The 20,565-nt window shown below is 35.2% G+C and overlaps 3 protein-coding genes and 1 long non-coding RNA gene across 4 annotated transcripts; 3 read left to right on the forward strand and 1 right to left on the reverse strand.

Moving 5' to 3' along the window:
* Positions 1-1,161: 1,161 nt before the first annotated feature.
* On the forward strand, positions 1,162-3,181 carry LOC143445173 (uncharacterized). The gene is made up of 4 exons (XM_076944126.1): positions 1,162-1,352; positions 1,545-1,662; positions 2,015-2,096; positions 3,065-3,181. The coding sequence occupies exons 1-4, from the start codon at positions 1,287-1,289 to the stop codon at positions 3,114-3,116; spliced, it is 318 nt and encodes a 105-aa protein (XP_076800241.1). The 5' UTR covers positions 1,162-1,286; the 3' UTR covers positions 3,117-3,181.
* Positions 2,617-4,606, reverse strand: LOC143445255 (uncharacterized). The gene is made up of 2 exons (XR_013113800.1): positions 3,269-4,606; positions 2,617-3,150 (listed from the first exon to the last, which is right to left on the reverse strand). It is a non-coding gene; the product is annotated as an uncharacterized LOC143445255 (long non-coding RNA).
* A 2,164-nt stretch (positions 4,607-6,770) lies between these two features.
* LOC143444937 (NEDD8-activating enzyme E1 regulatory subunit-like) lies at positions 6,771-13,225 on the forward strand. The gene is made up of 6 exons (XM_076943760.1): positions 6,771-6,946; positions 7,084-7,187; positions 8,143-8,359; positions 9,608-10,310; positions 10,640-10,826; positions 12,897-13,225. Exons 1-6 carry the CDS (start codon positions 6,805-6,807, stop codon positions 13,134-13,136), a joined length of 1,593 nt encoding a protein of 530 aa, XP_076799875.1. The 5' UTR covers positions 6,771-6,804; the 3' UTR covers positions 13,137-13,225.
* Positions 13,226-13,376: 151 nt separating this feature from the next.
* On the forward strand, positions 13,377-19,316 carry LOC143445032 (sialate:O-sulfotransferase 1-like). The gene is made up of 8 exons (XM_076943869.1): positions 13,377-16,055; positions 16,180-16,223; positions 16,538-16,643; positions 16,766-16,941; positions 17,056-17,254; positions 17,477-17,709; positions 17,778-17,984; positions 18,080-19,316. The coding sequence occupies exons 1-8, from the start codon at positions 15,883-15,885 to the stop codon at positions 18,448-18,450; spliced, it is 1,509 nt and encodes a 502-aa protein (XP_076799984.1). The 5' UTR covers positions 13,377-15,882; the 3' UTR covers positions 18,451-19,316.
* Positions 19,317-20,565: the final 1,249 nt, after the last annotated feature.

The raw sequence follows: 20,565 nt of genomic DNA on the forward strand, positions 1-20,565 counted from the left end.
ATTACAGGATAAGCTGAAATAACGGATATGAGGAAAGTGTCCATGGACAGTTATGGGATAGGCTAAATAGTGGATATGATGTAAGCGTCCAAGCATGAACAGTTTTGGGGTCATATGCTGAAATGATGGGACATGCAAAGAGTAGACCTCGGTGGGTTTGGGATAGACATAAAAGATAGCCTATATTTTGGAAGCTTGAGTGGTACAATCGGCTGGATAGGCGTAAATTATGGACAGCACCGGGTAAAAGCTTGACACGACACAATCCATAGATCGTCCATGGACGGTTGACAGTTTTCAGTAGCCTATAGGCCTAATCATTTCGTGGCATGACCAACTTTTTTAGTGACGGTAGTGTCCATGGACTGTTTTGGGATAGACTTAAATAGTGGATATGATGTACCGGTAGTGTCCATGGACAGTTATGGGATAGGCTTAAATAGTGGATATGATGTACCGGTAGTGTCCATGGACTGTTTTGGGATAGGCTTAAATAGTGGATATGATGTACCGGTAGTGTCCATGGACTGTTTTGGGATAGGCTTAAATAGTGGATATGATGTACCGGTAGTGTCCATGGACTGTTTTGGGATAGGCTTAAATAGTGGATATGCTGTACCGGTAGTGTCCATGGACTGTTTTGGGATAGGCTTAAATAGTGGATATGATGTACCGGTAGTGTCCATGGACTGTTTTGGGATAAGCTTAAAAAGCGTCCTTGGACTGTTTTGAGATAGGCTTAAAAAGCGTCCGTGGACGATTTTAGGATAAGCTTAAATAGCGAATATGATGAAAGTGTCCATGGACAGTTATGGGATAAGCTTAAATAGTGGATATGATGTCAGCGTCCAAGCATGGACAGTTTTGGGGTCATATGCAGAAAAGATGGGACATGCAAAGACGTCCATGGGTTTTGGGATAGACTGAAATGATGTATTTTGGATAAACGTCCATTTAAGGGTTTTGGGTTTAAAATTAAATGATGGATGTTGGAAAAACGTCCATGGACGGTTTTTGGGTTAGGAAGCTGGATAGGCGTAAATTATGGACAGCACCGGGTAAAAGCTGGACACGACACAATCCATGGACGGTTGAAAATTTTGAGTAATTATTTGGTGGCATGATCAACTTTTTTATTTATGTGTTTTTACTGTAAATTGTTGTTATTATTCTGATTTAGATATAACATTACTGATCTGAATATATATTATTCTGATTTGTTAGTGTAATTTAGATAATTTTTACGTGCTAATGGCAAATGTTTTCGTGGCACTTGGGATAAATGGATGTTTCAGCATAGAAAACATGAAAGGCAACAAGACATTTTGAATTGTGGCCTACTTGCTTTAAAGGTATTTTTAGAAAGGATGAATTCAAATTTGTGAAGATTAAGTATATAATCACTATTATTATTAGTATATATTATTATCACTAATTCAAACTATTTGACATCACAATGTGTAATCTTGTATATTCCTAAAATCAAATTGGATTTTAATAAATTGTAAAAAATAGCTTTTCTATCAATAAGTGGCATATTGCAGGAAGCTCAAAGAATCCTTAATGAAAGTTCTTGCGAGAAACAGATCGATTTCGATACTGACAGCGAGTCCTGCAAAAAGTATCGCATGGACTTTGGCAATTTACTGCTTGATTCCACCGGTGAGAGGCTGTTTGGGTTTGAATTAGAACTGCAGTATTTGTAACATGTTATGACCTGGTTGTTGTTCAAGGTCGTTGAACTATACCACATATATTTCCAGAAGAGCACTAAACCATACTTATGTACAAAGTTAAGGTAAAATAGATTTATATGAAAACGACCAACATTTTTAACCTGACTTTAAACAGATTAACTATTTTGTTCATTGTTGTATTTGTAGCTGGCACATTGTTGGTCTTGAATTTGTTAACTAAATATTTTTAAAAACTGTATACTTCTGTTATTTTGTTTCTGTTTTCACAACAAATGATTTTAATGTAAAAATGCAGATAGATTTGTTTCATTTTGCAGACTATGATGTATTGCTGAGCTTTTGCAATATATATGCCACAATCAAGGCCCATCTGAAGTTGACCAGCAAAAGACAGAATGGGTAAACCTTGCTCATCATATAATACATTAACTTGGCAGATTTAACCATCATTGCATACAGTTTAGTTGGTATTATAAGTTGCAACTATATTACCCGTGTAGTGAAACTATTTCGAACTGGGCAGCGGCAGATATCAAATTTTGGGGAAGTTTGTTTTCAGTTTTACTGTGGTCTAGGCCAAATTTTGAACTATTTACTTTTAGCTTGATACTTCAACATGACCATGATGATCTCTATCGCCGGTTCTTCGCATGACTTAAACCTGGCTCTGATTCCAAATCATTCAATCCCCTGTTTAGAAAGCTAGCCTTTGTGCAATTTTTTTTGTGACATATTTTTTATTGGTTTTTACATCATATTGCCCAAATTTCAAACTTTTTTCCTGTTTAAATAAACAGACCTAGCGTCGTTAATGCATTGCAACTTAGTATCAAACACAAGCCATGCACAAAGTTTGCTCATTTGTTTCAGATGTTACTCTATGTTTCTACATTCAGATAAATGTCTACGAGCACACAGGTCCAGCAGTGCATAGTTTTATTTTTGTATAATTCCTATTCTACAACCAAAAAACCATACATACATAAAAATTACTTAACTCAAACACAACTAGAAAATTTAAAATCACTTTTAAAATTCTAGGTGTTTTAATTTTGCACTTGTGGTTCCAAAATACTTTTTTCAAGGAATTACAGTCAGTCCCGGTACTCCGTACTTTTCGTGTGATTAGTTAAAATTTTAACAAGTATATGTTTAAAAAACACATGTTAATTACTCCTTAATAGCAATTGTAGCATCTGTTGATCTTTTTTAATCTAGAAGTGTCAAGCAAAATTGTGAACAAGTAACCTTTACCGCGGCAAATATTGCATTTACTGCATCATCTTTTACACGAAAAGTGCTGTCTGTCCACCTCTTTGCATAAGAGATCACTTCACAAGATTTAATTGTCTATATTGTTTTTTCAGATTGAATGCAGTCTTTGTTGTCGATGGGTTCATCAGAATTGTGTCCCAGTGATACAGCATATGTCGCAGGAATATTTTTGCAGCACCTGCAAAAAAGAATAAAAGGATTAATACAAATTTTTGTGTTTGACGCAGAAGTGAATATAATCAATTTTAAGCAATACATGAAGAAATGAAATCGAGATTAGGTGTTACGCTGCTCACAGTTATAGTAAAATATGTACAATTTAACACATTAAGCTTGAGTGATGATGAAAACAACTTGGTTAAAGTCTTCAATCACATAATTTAAAAAGTTTTTGGAATTGGACTTTATTCAGACCCAGATTGGAAAGTTTGCTGTTCTTGGGTGAGAAATCCCCTCTGCAACATTATGAAAGAATAGTCATTATATGCCCAATTAATTTTATTCCTCCCCCGCGTTCACATTCAAATATTGAGTGAGTTTTTACTGGATGGACGATGATGGTCACTTCTCTCCTGTCAACTCATCTTATAACAAAATTTGTCCATGGATGCTTTTTAAGCCCCTCCCAAAACAGTCCATGGACACTTTATCAAATCCACTATTTCAGCCTATGCCATAACTTTCCATGGACACTTTCCTCATATCCGCTATTTAAGCTTCTCCTGCAATCGTCCATGGACGATCCGCGGATTGCGTCGTGTCCAGGTTTTACCCAGTCCCGTTTTTTAAGCCTATCTCAAATCAGTCCATGGACACTACATCATATCCACTATTTAAGCTTATCCCATAACTGTCCATGGACACATTCATCATATTCGCTATTTAAGCTTATCCTAAAATCGTCCATGGACGTTTTTTAAGCCTATCTCAAAACAGTCCATGGACACTACATCATATCCACTATTTAAGCCTATCCCATAACTGTCCATGGACACTTTCATCATATTCGCTATTTAAGCTTATCCTAAAATCGTCCATGGACGTTTTTTAAGCCTATCTCAAAACAGTCCATGGACACTACATCATATCCACTATTTAAGCCTACCCCATAACCGTCCATGGACGCTTTCCCCTATCCGCTATTTAAGCTTTTCCTAAAATCGTCCATGGACGCTTTCCTCTATCCGCTATTTAAGCTTTTCCTAAAATCGTCCATGGACGCTTTCCCCTATCCGCTATTTAAGCTTTTCCTAAAATCGTCCATGGACGCTTACGCAAAAATCGTCCATTTTCAACCGTCCATGGACGATCTCGAAAACACTGCTTTAAACTTATCCAAAAAACCACCCGTGGACGCTTTGTTAAAAAAGAACTGATTTAACCCTATTTCAACAACCGTCCATGGACGACTAAGGGAAAACGTCGGTTTTGTGTAAAAACGTCCATGGACGCTTACGCAAAAATCGTCCATTTTCAACCGTCCATGGACGATCCGCGGATTGCGTCGTGTCCAGGTTTTACCCAGTCCCGCTTTGCACATGGAAAGGTATAAGAAGATTATTCACCATGTTGAGTTGTAGACAGATTATATCGTAACTGTTTATTAGTTCGCACTCCAGTGACGAAAACATCAAACCAAGAATAACTTCAAACGATAGACTACTATAAAACTATGGTAAAGTCCGTATGGAGATTGACTAAGCGTTTTGTTTTATATTAGCTTGTTTTAATTGGTGTGTCTTCCACGGAAACTACAAATCTTACTGCAATGAATTGCAATCATTACCCAAGTTAGCGCCGTGGCGTCGTTTTGATCTGTAGAGCCTTTTCATCACTCTGTAATGAAATGGTTGTTTGTCGTACCTTAACCTGTAAGGGCGACCACTTCACTACAAAGTTTGTTAGTAGAAATTGTTTATTATCCTCGATGATAAATGAGTCTTCGAAGGTCGTTGACTGCTTTTCTTAATCTTAGAATTAATTGTTCACCTTGACAACTTTATATTCTGATTATATTGAAGCTTCTTTGAACGAATACATCGAGATAAAACATTGATACAGCAACTACAGCATAAAGACTTGCACGTTGCGGCGTAGCTCGTAATAACAAGAAAGAATGAATAACTCAAAGTGCACACACAACAAGCAGGAAGAGATCGATTACGTCACGCAGTGTAATGCTTCGCTGATTCGATAGACGAGAATTCTATGTCTTACACAATCTTATATTACATTAATTTATAATATTATCACAACTCATTAGAATGTGAAAGAGTGGGTCTCTTTCAAATTATGGAAAAACAGTTTCATCAAGCATGCTGGCCTAGGCTAGATTCAAAATCACTCCCAGCGTAGTCATTTTCTCTTTTGAATTCTCAAGGATGATAAAAAGGCTCTACCGGTTTCAGAGTATTCTACTGAAACTGACCATGTTGTGAAGTTGCTTTCATAGCGCTGGATAAATACACCAATAAATGTAACGTGAAAATTTTCACCACACCAACGTAATACATTACTACAGAATATACACAAGACAAGAGTCATTTTAATTACGTTCCCAAGTGGAGTGATGTCAGTAACGTTTCCCTTGGATGATGTTTCTTTGATGGGGTTTTATTTTAACAACCCAACGTACACAATCTTAATCATGCCCTCGACGTTTCCTTCAATTTATTGTTTTTGGTGTGAATATTTATAACTTGTGTTTTCTGGTTTACTTCAGTTTTGTATGTTGTTAACATAAACATATTCTGGATTTGGTGGCCGTGCTAACCTTCCATCATTGTAGCACCACTGTAATTCAAACGTTGTACGCTTTAAGCCCTCAGGGCTTTGCTGGTTTTTCCCGATCGTTATTTGTTTGTGAGCATACTTCTTGTCTAACCATTTTTTAATGAGGTTAGCACTATGCTTTTCGCTCCCCACAGTTAATTGCAGAAAATACAAAAAAACTATACAATACTAAACTTTTTGTTGAGCTTAATCGAGTGTAGACCTAATATGTTGTTCAACAAGTGACCCATATTTAAAAACGGTTGTTATTGGCCCAGTATTTAAGCATTTCAATTAGACACAGCTTGCCTAAATGTAACATATATTTAAAGCATTCATTTGCATCATTTACCAAATTACAGTCCGCAATAGCTAAACTGGAAAGTAACTGCCAAGTCGCAAATTTTGGCGTGAAATTGAATGGATTTCTGTTGTATGAGCCTTTTTATACGTCACCTTTTTCTGACACACTGTAGACTTTTTCTCATCAGTCAATCCTCAATGTATTAAATATAAGTATATACTGGTATCAGTATTAATGACCTAATCTAAATAAAATCTAAATATAAAATCAAAGAATAGATCACACATGTGATGCTATCTTTAAATCAGTGATCAAATAGTGGAGCCTTTAACTCACTCTTCAGAAAATGAAAGAGAAAATGGTTATGCTCGAGTGATTTGACCCTACCTTCTGACAAGCGTGGTGAAAACTGTTTCCCACAATTCTGAAGAAAAGACCCTCCCTTTCAAATTTTAAAGGGTGAGTAAAAGGCACCACCTCACCAAACAAGATTTGCGGCTTCTCCATGGTTTCAATTTGGTGGAATTACAACCCAGTTGATTCTTGATGTTTAGCTTGCTAACTCCTGGTTTAGTGAGACATTTAACAACTGCTGTAATAACAGCTCCAAATGAATATTATTGCATAAAATACTGCTGTGGCACGTCAATATAGAAACCAGTGATGCTGTTTAATGAATAAGGCCTTTGGCAATCTTATTTAACTTTTTGTTTCGTAGGATGGGAGTAGATGTAAGTAACAGAAGCTGATAATTAAATGGCTAATAAACAAAATAAGTATGACAGACAATTAAGGCTATGGGGTGACCATGGTCAATGGTGTTTGGAAAACTCAAAGATTTGTTTAGTGAATGTCACTGCTACAGGAACAGAAACCTTAAAGAATCTAATTTTGCCAGGTATAGTGTCAAGTCTTTATATTTTTACAACAGTATACCGGTATGAAATTTTTTATTTTGGTATAACTAGATAAGACTTACTTTGAATGCATGAATGTTTTTTTGAATCTCCTCCTAGTGATATTTTTTCTATGCAGGAATTGGGAGCTTTGTAATTGTTGATAAAAGTCGTGTAAACGGTGAGGATGCTGGAAGTAATTTTTTCCTTGATCCAAACGCTATCGGAGAGTCAAAAGCAAAGGTGTTGTTTTAATTATAAATGTATTTCTGTACTTAGTTATATGCCTGTCTCCTTTATAGCTGTTTTAATTCAATAAATTGCTTTTGTTGGTTATTAATCTGTAGCTTGTGTATAACATTTGGTGTGGTGTAATAGGTTTATAGTACATTAATAATTATGCATGATATTTTAATTCACAAATAGTGTACAAGTAACCTAATCTGTGGTTATAGTATGTCTTCGTCTTTTTTTACTTTTGACCATGTTTGATGTTAATAGTATTAATAATAGCAGCCATGTTAGTTAGCACTGTAGAATGACTGCAATTCCAAGCTACCTCGAACCACCAAGTATGTCAATTGAAGCATAATTGAAGATTTAAGCTGCAATTTTTCTACTTACTTCGTCAGAGTAACATTCTTAAAATGAATTTGTTTTCTAATTTCATTTTTGTGCGTTCATTACCGCACTTCACGTGATATTTAAACAAAGAATGCAAATTTTTTGTAAATCAACCTTTTTGGCTTTTACAAATTAAAGATTTGTACATGAGCACTAAGCTGTGTTAAAAGGCGCATAAACGCTAAAAAACAATTGTTGTTTGCGAAATAATAATGGCAACAGCTCACAAAAAAGTAGCTTGCTGGTTACAGGTCTAATCAACATGCACTGGACAATGTTTAATGGCATATTATTCACATATTGTGCTATGTATAGATGAACTGTGGTGTTGCACTAATCTGTTCTTAGATTCTTCTTCTTTTCTAGTATCTTAATCTGTTCATCATCTGAGGTTTTGCCTTAGTTATGATGATGCTCAGAATCGGAAAATAAAAAGATAAATACCGCAAGTGTATCAATTGGCATACTTGGTTGTTCTAGTGTTACATATATAACAGTGTTTTTATATATAACAGCTGTATGCATGTCTTGACGTTGCGAGTAAGATATCTATAATCTAACGTAATTGGAACAGGTTGCAACAAATTTACTTTTGGAATTGAATCCTGAAGTAAAGGGTGAATACATCGAGGAAGATGTTGCAAACATACTTGAGACAAATCCCCACTTTTTCCTCAGTTTCACAGTTGTCATTGCATGTAATTTATATGGAGAAACATTACAGAAACTAGCTGCATTATTTTGGTGCAACAATATCCCATTTGTCACATGCAAATCGTTTGGATTTATTGGTAAGTTACATATTTTTGTAACACATGTTTCGTTTTTAATGCTTTTAATTAGTGTTGCTTGTAATTGACAATAATGACGAACGTTTGGTATAAATTATATTATTACTCAACCTACATTTTTGGAATTTTTATGCATACAAAACATCAGTAACTAACTTTTTGTCTGTATGCATTCACTGTTTTAATGTAATTGAAATGCATGTGATATCAGCACTCAGTTCTTCGCTCACATTGCATTTTTTGAAGCTGATCAATAGCAGAAACCAACGTTTGTAATATGAATATGACATAATAAACCGACCTTTGATAACTATTGCTACGACCATGCATAGAGTATGAAAGTATGGCAGCGACACTGCTCAACTTTTGAAGTTATATAACAATGCCCATGAGAAATATTGCTTTCACGTCTTATGTAAAAGTAGATTCCACACAACATCGATAAAGTTACGATAAGCAAATTAAGTGATGAAGAACGTTGTTTCAGAAAATATGTCCAATTAATAACGACTATCACAAAATAACCTTTATTTACATTCAAACTTGCCTTTAACATAAAACAAGACTATTTTTCCTGGAAAAGTTCAAATGAATGGCATTTGTGAGGATGAAAATCCATGTTAAGGAATTACTTGTGATATAAGCCTGCTTTGCCAATAAACAACAATGACATAACAATACAGTAGAATCGGCTTAGTAAATCCACGGTTAATAAATCTATCCGCGTGTTAAATCCAATTTGTTTTGGGACAGAATTTTTACATAGCTGGTTAATAAATCCAAAATTTTCGTTATAAATTCGTTTCATAATGATTTTAGTGAAAAAAATTTAACGTAATCTCAGTCGATTCAGTATTTCAATCTTAATGAATCGAATGTTTTCAAACTGGGATTACAGTTTGTTGTGTTATCAGTCTCGTGTTGTGTAACATTACAGTATTAGCTGGTTACGCTTGTGTTGCGTAACAATGCAGTATTTTCCCACATGGCTTGTAAATTACCTAATTAAATTTCAAGTTGCATGCAATATTACTTCTAGTTAACATAACGATATTCGTGCTAAATGAACACTAGGACTAAAGAAATAGAGGAAAGTATTTATTAGTCAGACATTTCCATAGACACTACAACCATAGTGTTTCGTGTATGAATTTTAACTCCCAACGTTTTCTTCTAAAACCGATCTTTAGTTTGCAACTATGCTGTACAGTGTATATTTATAAGAATTCATAAATGCTACTATTTCAGGGTATTTACGTCTAGTGATTCCCGAACATTGCATTATTGAATCCCATCCAGACAACAGCCATGAAGACCTTAGACTTGATTGCCCATTTGAGGAGCTGTGCGCCTACGCAGATACAATTGATTTAGATGCAATGGATAAAAAAGACCATTCACATACTCCTTATGTTATAATTTTATACAAATACCTCATGGAATGGAAGAAAGCCCACAGTGGAGCAATGCCTAAAACCTGGAAAGAGAAGAAGGAATTTAAAAAACTAGTGATGTCTGGGATTAGAAAAAATGCAGATGGAGTGCCTGAAGATGAAGAAAATTTTGACGAGGCTGTAAAACAGGTCAACAGCGCTCTTGTACCCAGCTGTGTTCCAGAAAAAGTGCAAAAAATTTTCAACGATCCAAAGTGTTTGCAATTAACTGAAGAAAGTACTGATTTTTGGATGATGGTCGGTGGGTTAAGACAATTTGTTTCGAATAGTGAAAACGGACTTCTTCCGCTACGTGGGTCGCTACCGGACATGTTTTCTGATTCTGATAAGTATATCAAGTTGCAAAATATTTATCAAGGAAAAGCAAAGCAGGACATGGAGGCAGTTACTGGCCACATCTCACAAGTTTGCACAAAGTCCGGTTGTGGCAATGGCAAAATATCTGAAAAGGATATCAAGAGATTTTGCCGCAATGCACACTTTTTAAGAGTTGTAAGGTTAGTCCATATGGCAATATTTTTGTGGCTGTGTTACTCAATAAAGGAATAAGGATACATATGGTTTGGCTTTTTTGATTATTGCAGAACCACATCTACAGTTAACTAAACTACAGTAAGACATAATTAGTTTGTATGTTGTTACTGGAAAGTCTAAACAGCAGATATTTGCAAAACCTCCCATTTAATTTCATCACAATCTCTCTGTTTCCAATGCATTCTAGTTAGATAGCATGGTTTATTTGAACTTCACATCATATCAGCTATCAATAGAAAACTGTTCAAAGTTATAGTGTATGATTAATACTGTGCTCTAATCCTCGTTCCAGGACAAGGTCGTTGCAAAGCGAGTATGAATCTCCTTCAAAAAGCATTATGGATTCCCTCACTTCTGATGAAATTTCTGATGCAGTGTGGTATGTTTTGCTAAGAGCGGTTGAACGGTTTCAATCCACAAATGGTCGACTTCCTGGTATGAATAATGCAGAGTGGGAAAGTGACGTGAACAGACTGAAGGTACTCACCCCACAATTTGTAGTGTTTTCATCTAGCACAACTTTTTGAGTGTTCAAACTAGACTTAGTATAGAAGTTTTTCACACAAAATTGAACATCTTTGCGGTTGAAAGGATTTAAGTAGGCGACTTTGAACTGACTGCACTGCAGTAATGACATTATTGTGCTGTTGCTTGTTAGCGGTTTGTGTACCAAGAAAGCCATACCTTGACCTTCATAAGACAAAGTCCTGTACAGATCATTAGTTGTAGTCATACCTGGTGGTGAGATTCAGTCGATTTATGCAAACCAGTTGCTACTTTTAAGAGTGCTGCGAACCAGTTGCTTCTAGGCTAGTTCACAGTCTGGATTGAAAACAAAATGATAGATTAGGTATTTTTGTGGTGAGTGCCTGAAATGTAGCAATATCTTGCTCAGAAACTTTTTCATCTAAGCATAATGCAAAATATAGTGGTTTTTCTTACATATATTTCTTATTATTATTACCAATTATATAATAGATATCTATGGAAAACCTAGAGGATGGATTTGTTACCATTAATATGTAGCAAAAACTATTGTCACAAAAAACAATGTCTGTTTGTTCATCAAAATCCACTTATTGGTCGGGGTATTTTTGTTTTGATATAATATGATTTTTTTGCTATGTTTTGAAAAGAATGTTGAAACATTCGATGTAATCATTTCTAAACATAAATTAGGTTTGCTTTAAAACTGTGGAAAAAAACAGTAAAACAGTAACAAGCCAAGTGACAAGGAATTTGTCTGTTCTTCGTAGGGTATTCTCATTGTAGGTTGTTTCATCTCACTATATCATCTTCATTTTCGTGTTATATTTTTCGCAGTTTGATGTACAGTAGTTAGGCTTGGGTAGGTGCTCCATTCTATCACTACCAATAAATCAGTTGCAATGAATATTTTATCTGCTTTAAACAAGGGGTAAATTACAATGTTGTTGTACAAAATCTTGTTCTTATATATATGTTCCTTGTATACAAAACCGACACAATATATGCAAGTAACAAATGAGAAAACTTATTTAATTTTACCTGGCCCACTGCTTGTAAGAATACGGGTAAATATTTTTCTGGTAAAAGCCATTACAGTTTGCCACCGGATTCCTTCTTATGAGTGTGAAACTAAGATGTAAAAAGCAAAATGGTAAGTTTACCAATTAAATTTATCAGCCACAGCAAAAATTTTATGCAGCAAATATAAAAGGTAAAAAAGGTTTATCATGTTTGAAACCTCATGCTTTCACATATGTTTACTTTTTAGGGCATTTATGTAGCACACCTTTTACTTAAAAAGTACTGTCGGTAAGGTTTCGGTACTTGGTAAAAAATGCAGCAGTAGTACCAGATTTTTGTACTCGGTATTGTTTCAAAAAGGTAGTTTGATACTTTGTTGGTACTGTATATGGGTACTGTTTTTATCCTGTTGCATGTGCAATTTTTGCCTCTATTGTGGCCCTGCTACAGATTACTCCTGGTAAAAGCATATTTGACTTTACTCCTTCAGACTTCATTAGAAATTTGTAGATTAAAAAAGAATAGCAAATGGTAAATTGAACCTTGAAATAATCGCTTGAAAAGTACCGCTACTAAGTACTGGGACCAATTAAATTTTCCTGAGAAAGTGATACGGTGCAGGGCTTCAGTTGTACCTGTATTGGTAATAAAAAGTACCATGGTACAGTCCGGTACTATAATACTGTGGTAATGTTCAACCCTGTAGCGTTAAGTATGGCATTAACCATTAATGTTTACTCAAGCTTGTGCCATGTTGAAACTCTTGCAGAGACCTCTTCGGATTTTGAAAATATGAACTATTTTAAATTTATAGTGAAAAGTAAAACATAGTTCACAAATTTCTGCAAGTATAAAATATATAAAGAAGTAAACACAAAAACGTTTTGCAAACAAATCTCTGCGATTTGAGGGATAACATAATGATAGAGTTTTGCTTAAATTTCAGTTAAAGTCTATATCTCATCCCTAGATATTACTACTCCAGGTATTGCTTAATCATCAACTCTGTGTATCCAAAGTACATAATACAAAATTTTCAGAACTGTCTGTATGATTTATTGAAATCTTGGGACATTCCGGGAGCAGTTGAAGCAATATCTGACGATTTTCTTCAGGAGATGTGTCGATGTGGATCATCAGAGATCCACTCTGTGGCCAGTTATATGGGCGGTGTAACATCACATGAAGTTGTCAAACTTATAACTGCTCAGTATATTCCTATTTGTAATTCATACATTTATAACGGCTATAAATCTACTTCTGTAACCATAGATATTTGAATATTTTGGTGCCTGTTGTGAGATTGGCTGACCAAGTTCTTTATTAATTGTACGCTGCAATAAACATCAAGCATTTTACAGATTAAAAATTACACAGTGAAAAGAATGCAATCAGAAAGGCATAGTAACTTTTGCAGTTGAAGCGTAATGTTTTCGTTTACTCATTCACGCACTCCTAGAGTCCTAGCTCGACTACCTCCTCTCTTGTGTTCTCTTTTTGCGGTGACCTAATTTTTCTCACAGCGGGGGGCGGCGTAACAAGAAAACTTTTGCAAATGTATCACTTGTAGAACTACTTAATTTACACTAAATGCATTTTCTTTAGTTTTAAAATTATGATGTATAAAGGAAGCCAGGTGTTTTGCTACAAACCGGTAAATATCCGATCATTTTACGACGTATAATTTTCGAATCATTAACGATAGAAAAATTTGTGCGCAGTGTCGGCCACACATAACAAAAATAGTAATGTCGCGCACCCAGTTTAAATGGGGTAAAACCAACGTCAGCCAATATTAAAACCGTAAAATGAAGTAAAACTTAAAATTAGTATTGATTTAATAACCAGGTATTTTAGTAATTAAACTAATTGTATTGACACAAAATGAGTGGAAAAAAGAGAAGGTATGACCAAAATTATTTGAAGTTTGACTTTATAGATATCATAGTGAACGGAAAAGTCGTACCGCAATGCGTGGTATGCTTAGAAAAGCTAAGCAACGATGCTTTGAGACCGAGTCATTTGCAACGTCATCTTTATGAACATGAAGACAAAACCTAGGAACAAACTTGACTGTGAAGCCGACCTAAGATGTGCATTATCTTCTACAAATCCTCGAATTAAACGTTTGGTTTCCCAAAGATAACTGCATCCTTCACATTAATGAAAGTTAATTGAAAATAAATTGTTGTTTTGTTTAAAATACTTTTTTTATTTTGCAATGAGGTGGGGAGCGGATATTTTAGGTACCATCAAGGGGGGCGTGTACCAAAAAGTTTAAGAACCCCTGCGTAGTTTACAGGGGTCCACCACCACCAAAGTTTTAAAGAAAGTGGTATCCACATGGTTTAAGTAGCTTATAAATGTCTATCAAAACGTTTCTTGTGATGTGATTCTGTATAATCACCTAGTATAACTGTGATGTACGTCGCATATTATACCACACAGATGGAATATAATAAATTCTTCCTGGTTTGGAAAACCTGCTTTGTTAAGCGTTGCATTGTGCGCCGACGACTACCTGCCTTCGAACATCCGCCTAGTCAATCATTGCATTGTGTGCTTAATTGTTTTCTGTGTACCATTTTAAATTGTGACATGAGTTATTCACATTTATTCTTTCTTTTGTGTGCTAAGAAGATGGCTGTAACACAGTTCCAGCAGTGGCAGCTTTATGTTGTAGCTCCTGTGCCAATGTTTTATCTAAATGTATTCGATCAAAGAAGCTTCAATAAGTTATAGGCTAATCAGTATATACAGTTGTCATGCTTGTGTAACAATTGTGAATTCAATTTGAAGAAGTTCAGTGTCAAGTTAGACAACTTTATTGTCACCTTCATAAGACAATAATTCGTTAAGTTGAACAATTAAGTCTGCGGGTGAGAAAAGCAAAACATAGACCGTATGAGACTCATGTATCATCAGTTCATCACCCCCAATAAACAATTCGACAATTAAAAATTGTAGTGAAGTGGGTCAACCTTACAAGCTAAGGTATTATATCCACTTTCCATTACATAACCTAATTTTTTAAGCAAGTTTGTCAAACCATCTCGAAGCTGTTTCCCAATTCCCTGATTACTTAGCCTATTCATTCAAAACAACAATTTTTCTTACTGGTGGTATAGTTTTTAAGGTTTTTTACTTAATAGTTTGCAGATAAAGTAGGTAAAATGCTACGTAGTAAAAGTAGTACGCAGTTCAATAGTAAAATAACTATTCCTAAGGATAATATTTATACCGGCATTGAATAAAAAAATAAATTAACCAGCAGGAAACTAGTATAACCAACTTCAATCTTGTTTAAGTTTTAAATTCAGGTTTTATTTCAGTAACAGTACTAACTTGTGGTAGTTTGAGAAGTGTATGCGATTAAAGATGGTGAAGTTTGTGAACGTATAAGATACAGTTGAAGGATAACTTTGAGTTGTAAACAACAAAGCTAAATTAATAGTAGTATATTAACAAAGCAATGAAACCAAATATCTTGCTTGCAGTTTTTCACAGTACTGTATAGCCTATAGCCTCGAATCGCTTCACTCTTAACGTTTTAGTGGGTCGCTAATTTTAGTAATCTGTGGAAATCTGCTGAGCCCCGCCACGGTAACTATACACCATTGTATTTACCTATAACTTTTAGGCTACAGCACAGTTTACACTGTTGTATTGCCCTAACTATTCACCAAAGCCATTAAAGGGGAACAAGAATCTTTAATCTGTTCCGCAAGGGAACTAAGAAACGAATCCTGTTCGCATTCTGTAAGCCAGGCCTTCTAAGCGCTCCGCCACTGTGCTGCCGACAAATGACAAGTTAACTCTGGAGAAGATTTTTCTTTTATTTTCAGTGCATTAAAATTTTCTAATTGCATAAAAATAAGTTATATTTAGTTTCGTAGTTTCAAAATTAATTTTTCTGTTCTTTTATATTACGTAAACAATCGTTCTAATAAACAAAAACTTTGCTGATTGCGTCATCCACACGCAAAGATTGAAAACCACTGCACCACAACCTAACGTATTTGCATAATGAAGATGAAAGATAAGAGTTCGAAATGCCAGAACAAAAGAAAAGTTTGGCTCATATTCTTTTCTGTCGCACTGTTATATTTTATGAGTTATTTGACGCTATCCAGTGTAATGACACCAGATCCTATTGTCGAGTCATCGCAAACTTCTCTTACAAGAGAAGAAATGATGAGGTAAAACATTATACTACGAATAAAAGATATAGTAGTTTGGTGCATATTTATTGCTCAAAGCTTCTACAAAGTTATTTTTGAAGTCTGGAGCTAATGTGTTCATCGTATGTTATTTCATTTGCAGTATATCGGAAGTTCAGCAAATTAAGACACACCATCATTGTGAAGGTATAACAAAAGATGTGCAAAGTTTTATACGGAGTAGCCAATTAACAAAATCAACAATAATACAGTAAATGCTTTTACCGCAATGTAGCAGTCGTAACTAATGCAATAAATAAAGTCTAACAAGATCTAACTTGTAGTTCATGTAATTATTTCTGGAAAAACGAGAATTTTAAAATTTGGTTCGAAAAACTTAGACGTTAAAACTTTTGCAAGTATAATAGGCTAACTGCTAATTCAGAGTTTAGGTAATATCTGATAAAGCACCAAATTTAGTTAAGATAATTTATAATAACCATCAAAATTTACTTCCAAAGTACACAAAGTTGGGTGCTTTCTATACAATGACTTCAATCAACAAATGATCGTAGCGAAATTCGATAACATGACGGCTGTCTTGTGCTTCTCATTATGCTCTTCAAGGTGAGCGAAGTCAAGTTTTCAAAGAAACGGCGTTGATGGGATAGCTTTTCGAGATTATTGTCTGTTTCATTCATTCGACTGGTTTAGACTTTTGTATAATTTTTTCTCGTCATTTCATAAAAGCTGACAAACTACGCTGGGCTAAAATCTGGAGATACGTGCATTTGTGCGCAGGACGTCACGCATTTTGCCCACCTTCAATACGCAAAATGTCCAGTTTATTGCAAAGGAGGAGTGGGAACATGTGGTGGTGATCATGCTATCGACGTTTATAAGATTGTATCTCCTTGTTTCCAAGGTAAGTTAAATTTATGTTTGTTTTTTTATTTACAAAGAATCAATCTATTAAATACAATTCGAACGATTAATAAAACTTCATGGAACAGTCTTTATAGGAAAATAACATTTTTAGAAGCTAACGTTCCCAAAAACATTGAAAAGTCAAAATTTTTGGGGTGTTTTGGTCCGATGTTCAACTTTGCGGATGAAAATCACATCTACGAAAAAGATTTTACTCCTACTAATTGTATATTGTTCTGTGATACACAAAAACTACCGTTGGCTTTAGTGGATAATAAAAATGGATGTATGTGCGGGCAATTTAATGAAAGGTAAATCTTCATTACGGTCATGAAAGAAATGCAATAAATTCTATATCGATTACATTTTGTTTAGCCAATATTTGCTTGTTGTCAACCGTGCCACAATTACAGTATACGTCACAAATGATAACCTCTGAAAAAAATTATAAGCCCCTCTTCTTATATAACCTTTGAAACAAAAACCAAAAAGATTAAAAGTCATTTTTAAATTCTTTATTTAAATTTCGTTAGGTTCAATCTTACAAGCAAGATATCTTGCAGCCAAACACACTTAAAAGTTTATCGAACATTTTCGGAGGACACAAGATGTGGAAACATCCGGCTTCTTTCTCCTGCTAATTACAAACAAACAGCTCTCGCGACATTTCCTGGATCTGGAAATACCTGGACGCGTTATCTTCTTGAAAGTGCTACTGGCATTTACACCGGCAGCGTATATGGAGACACACATTTACGCAGACATGGTGATGATAGTATATATTACTAATTGTAATTTACGCAATCAACGCCATCCGTAATTTACATGCTGTAGGATTTTTGGCTGAGCCACCAGACGTCTCCAAGCATCGCAGTGTAGTTGTGAAAGACCACATGTTGAATGAAAACAGAATGTCTTTGTACGAGTCTGCGATCCTCATCGTTCGAAACCCATATGATGCTGTAGTGGCCGAATTTAATCGTGTGGCATCAAACAGAAATCAGACTGGATTTGCAAGCGAAAAACAATTTCAGTCTCAAAGTAGGCTACATATTTTTCAGTAAAACTTTATTTGTTTAAACGGAATTTGAAACTTTCACTTCGTGTATGCCACATATTTAATCATTCTGTTTCAGAATTTGACAAGATTTTTAAACTACGTTCCCATTCGTGGTTGACTGTGATTCAGTATGTGGTTCTGAGTGGTAAACCAATTCTCCTAATTGAATTTGAAGAACTGAGGAACGATCCTATTGCGACAACACTGAAAATGGTCAAGTTTCTGAGGAAACACACAGTGATTTCGCCTGATCACCTCCAACAACGTATTCTCTGCCTCAGTCAACAACTGAATGGAGATCATAAAAGAGGCAAGCGCAAACTCACCATAGATCCATTTACCAAGGTTATGAAAATGAAGTTTAATTATGATGTAGTGCAAGCAAGAAAGCTATTGAACGAACGTGGTGTTAATTTCTCGATACCAAAATATGAAAGAAAAGTATAACAAAGAGTGTTCAGCATAAACCGACAACTTTTTCATGCTATAATAAGCTACACTTTGAGTGCAGTTTTAAGACTTTTCAAAACTTTCAAACTTTCAAAACTTAAGCTTGCCGTGACAATTGACAGTGAACGTTGAATTATAATGCGTGTAGTCTTTCGCAATTTACTTTACACACAAAACTTCAGATTGTCAAGAAAATCTCACGTTTGTCCACCACAAGTTACCTTTTACACGCTGTATATTTTGCGATTGTGTTTTCATAGCGTTTAGTCACTGTTATATTCAACTTATGGTTCAGTCAACTTATGGTTCTTTTTCATTAACAGTTTCGTTATAAACACGCTAATACCTGGAATATTTTGTGTCAATATTTCTATAGCAAATTGCAGTTATATGTTTTAGGGGAATTGTTTGAGTTTATTCCATTATTATTGACCACTCCTATAATAGCCTTCAAAATGTCATTGTGGTTTGATACGAACGGCGTGTAATTTGGTATTTTAGGAGACATTTTATTTGTGATTAGTTTGTGACCTTTTTGTTGTTTTTATTTTGTTTGCATAAACACGGCCTGCAAAGTATATGGTGATTTTGAACGGGAACGACCTGTGATAATATTATGAATTAATGTAATATAAGATTGTGTAAGACATAGAATTCTCATCTATCGAATCAGCGAAGCATAACACTGCGTGACGTAATCGATTGCTTCCTGGTTATTGGTGTGCATTTTGAGTTATTCATTCCTTTCTTGTTATTACGAACAACGCCGCAACATGGACGTCTTTATGCTGAAGTTGCTGTACCAATGTTTTATCTAAATGTATTCGTTCAAAGAAGCTTCAATATAATCAGAATATACAGTTGTCGAGGTGAACAATTAATTCTAAGATTAAGAAAAGCTGAACAACGACCTTGAGGCTCATTTATCATCGAGGATAATTAACAATTCAACTTACAAACATTGTCGTGAAATGGTCGGCCTTACAGGTTAAGGTGCGATAAACAACCATTTCATTACAGACCCAAAGGTACTGTATCTTCAATTGTTGACATGTCGTTAGCTCAGGTTACCGTTTATATTACAAAATATTCAAAAGTTAAGAATGCGGTTTTGTGGGTAAGAGTGTAGATCAGGCCTGGCCAACCCGCGGCTCTTTGCCCGGTATTATGCGGCTCTTTCGTTCATATTGTATTTGTATTTTTAGCTTGTACACATATAAATGACTTGTAAATTTCTGTCATTTTCATGTTAGTGTGTAACATTTACAATAAACGTAGTTGAACAAAGGTGTGTATGTGAGTGAGGAAGAGACGGGTTGATATTCATGTGTGCCAATGTGTATGATGTGGCTCTTTGCGGTTAACACAGCAAGAAGTGAGGCTCTTAGTTTCTGACTTGTTGGTCACCCCTAGTGTAGATGATCAGGTACTGTTTGACTATAAATGACTTGCCGAATAGGAAAAAGTAAGTTATACAACTTAACATGACTATATGTAAGCAAAGAATTTTTTTTTTAGTTTTTTTTTACCGTCACCTATTATATGATAGGCCTATTGTGTCACTAGGCCTATAGCAGAAGCGTCTAAATTTCTCTTTTAAACTGACATTGTCATATTAAAAAAACGGAAGTACTTCTTTCCGCGCTGTGACGTGCAAGTTACTTGTTAAATGTTGATCAACGTAAACGATAGGCTAGTACGGTACAGTATTGTAGGTCTATGTTAGTACTTCGTAGGATCGACTTGTTACAGCACAGGATTCGCTGCCACCATGTTAATATCACTACTCTCGTGATATTATTTGTTGATCTAAGTCGATAAGACGTTCGGCTGAATCTCTTGTATTTTGGACAGTCTTGAACATGAACGTTATTACTCCACATACGAATCCCAATGCACTCCAAGAAAGAGGCGGGGTCCTAACCGAAAGAGCAGGTGCTGCAACCTGCTATTGGTTGCTGCTCAATGATTGACAGGCTGCTGTTCGTGACGTAACCGATAGCAGCCCTCCAATTGTTGGAGCAGCAGTGCTCTGCTACTGTTATTGGAAAAAAGTGCTCAAAAGAATTTATTATATTCATTTAAGTACTCATAGTGTAATTTATATTAACA

This window comes from Clavelina lepadiformis, chromosome 1 (genome assembly GCF_947623445.1).
Source record: "Clavelina lepadiformis chromosome 1, kaClaLepa1.1, whole genome shotgun sequence".
Lineage (NCBI taxonomy): Eukaryota > Metazoa > Chordata > Ascidiacea > Aplousobranchia > Clavelinidae > Clavelina > Clavelina lepadiformis.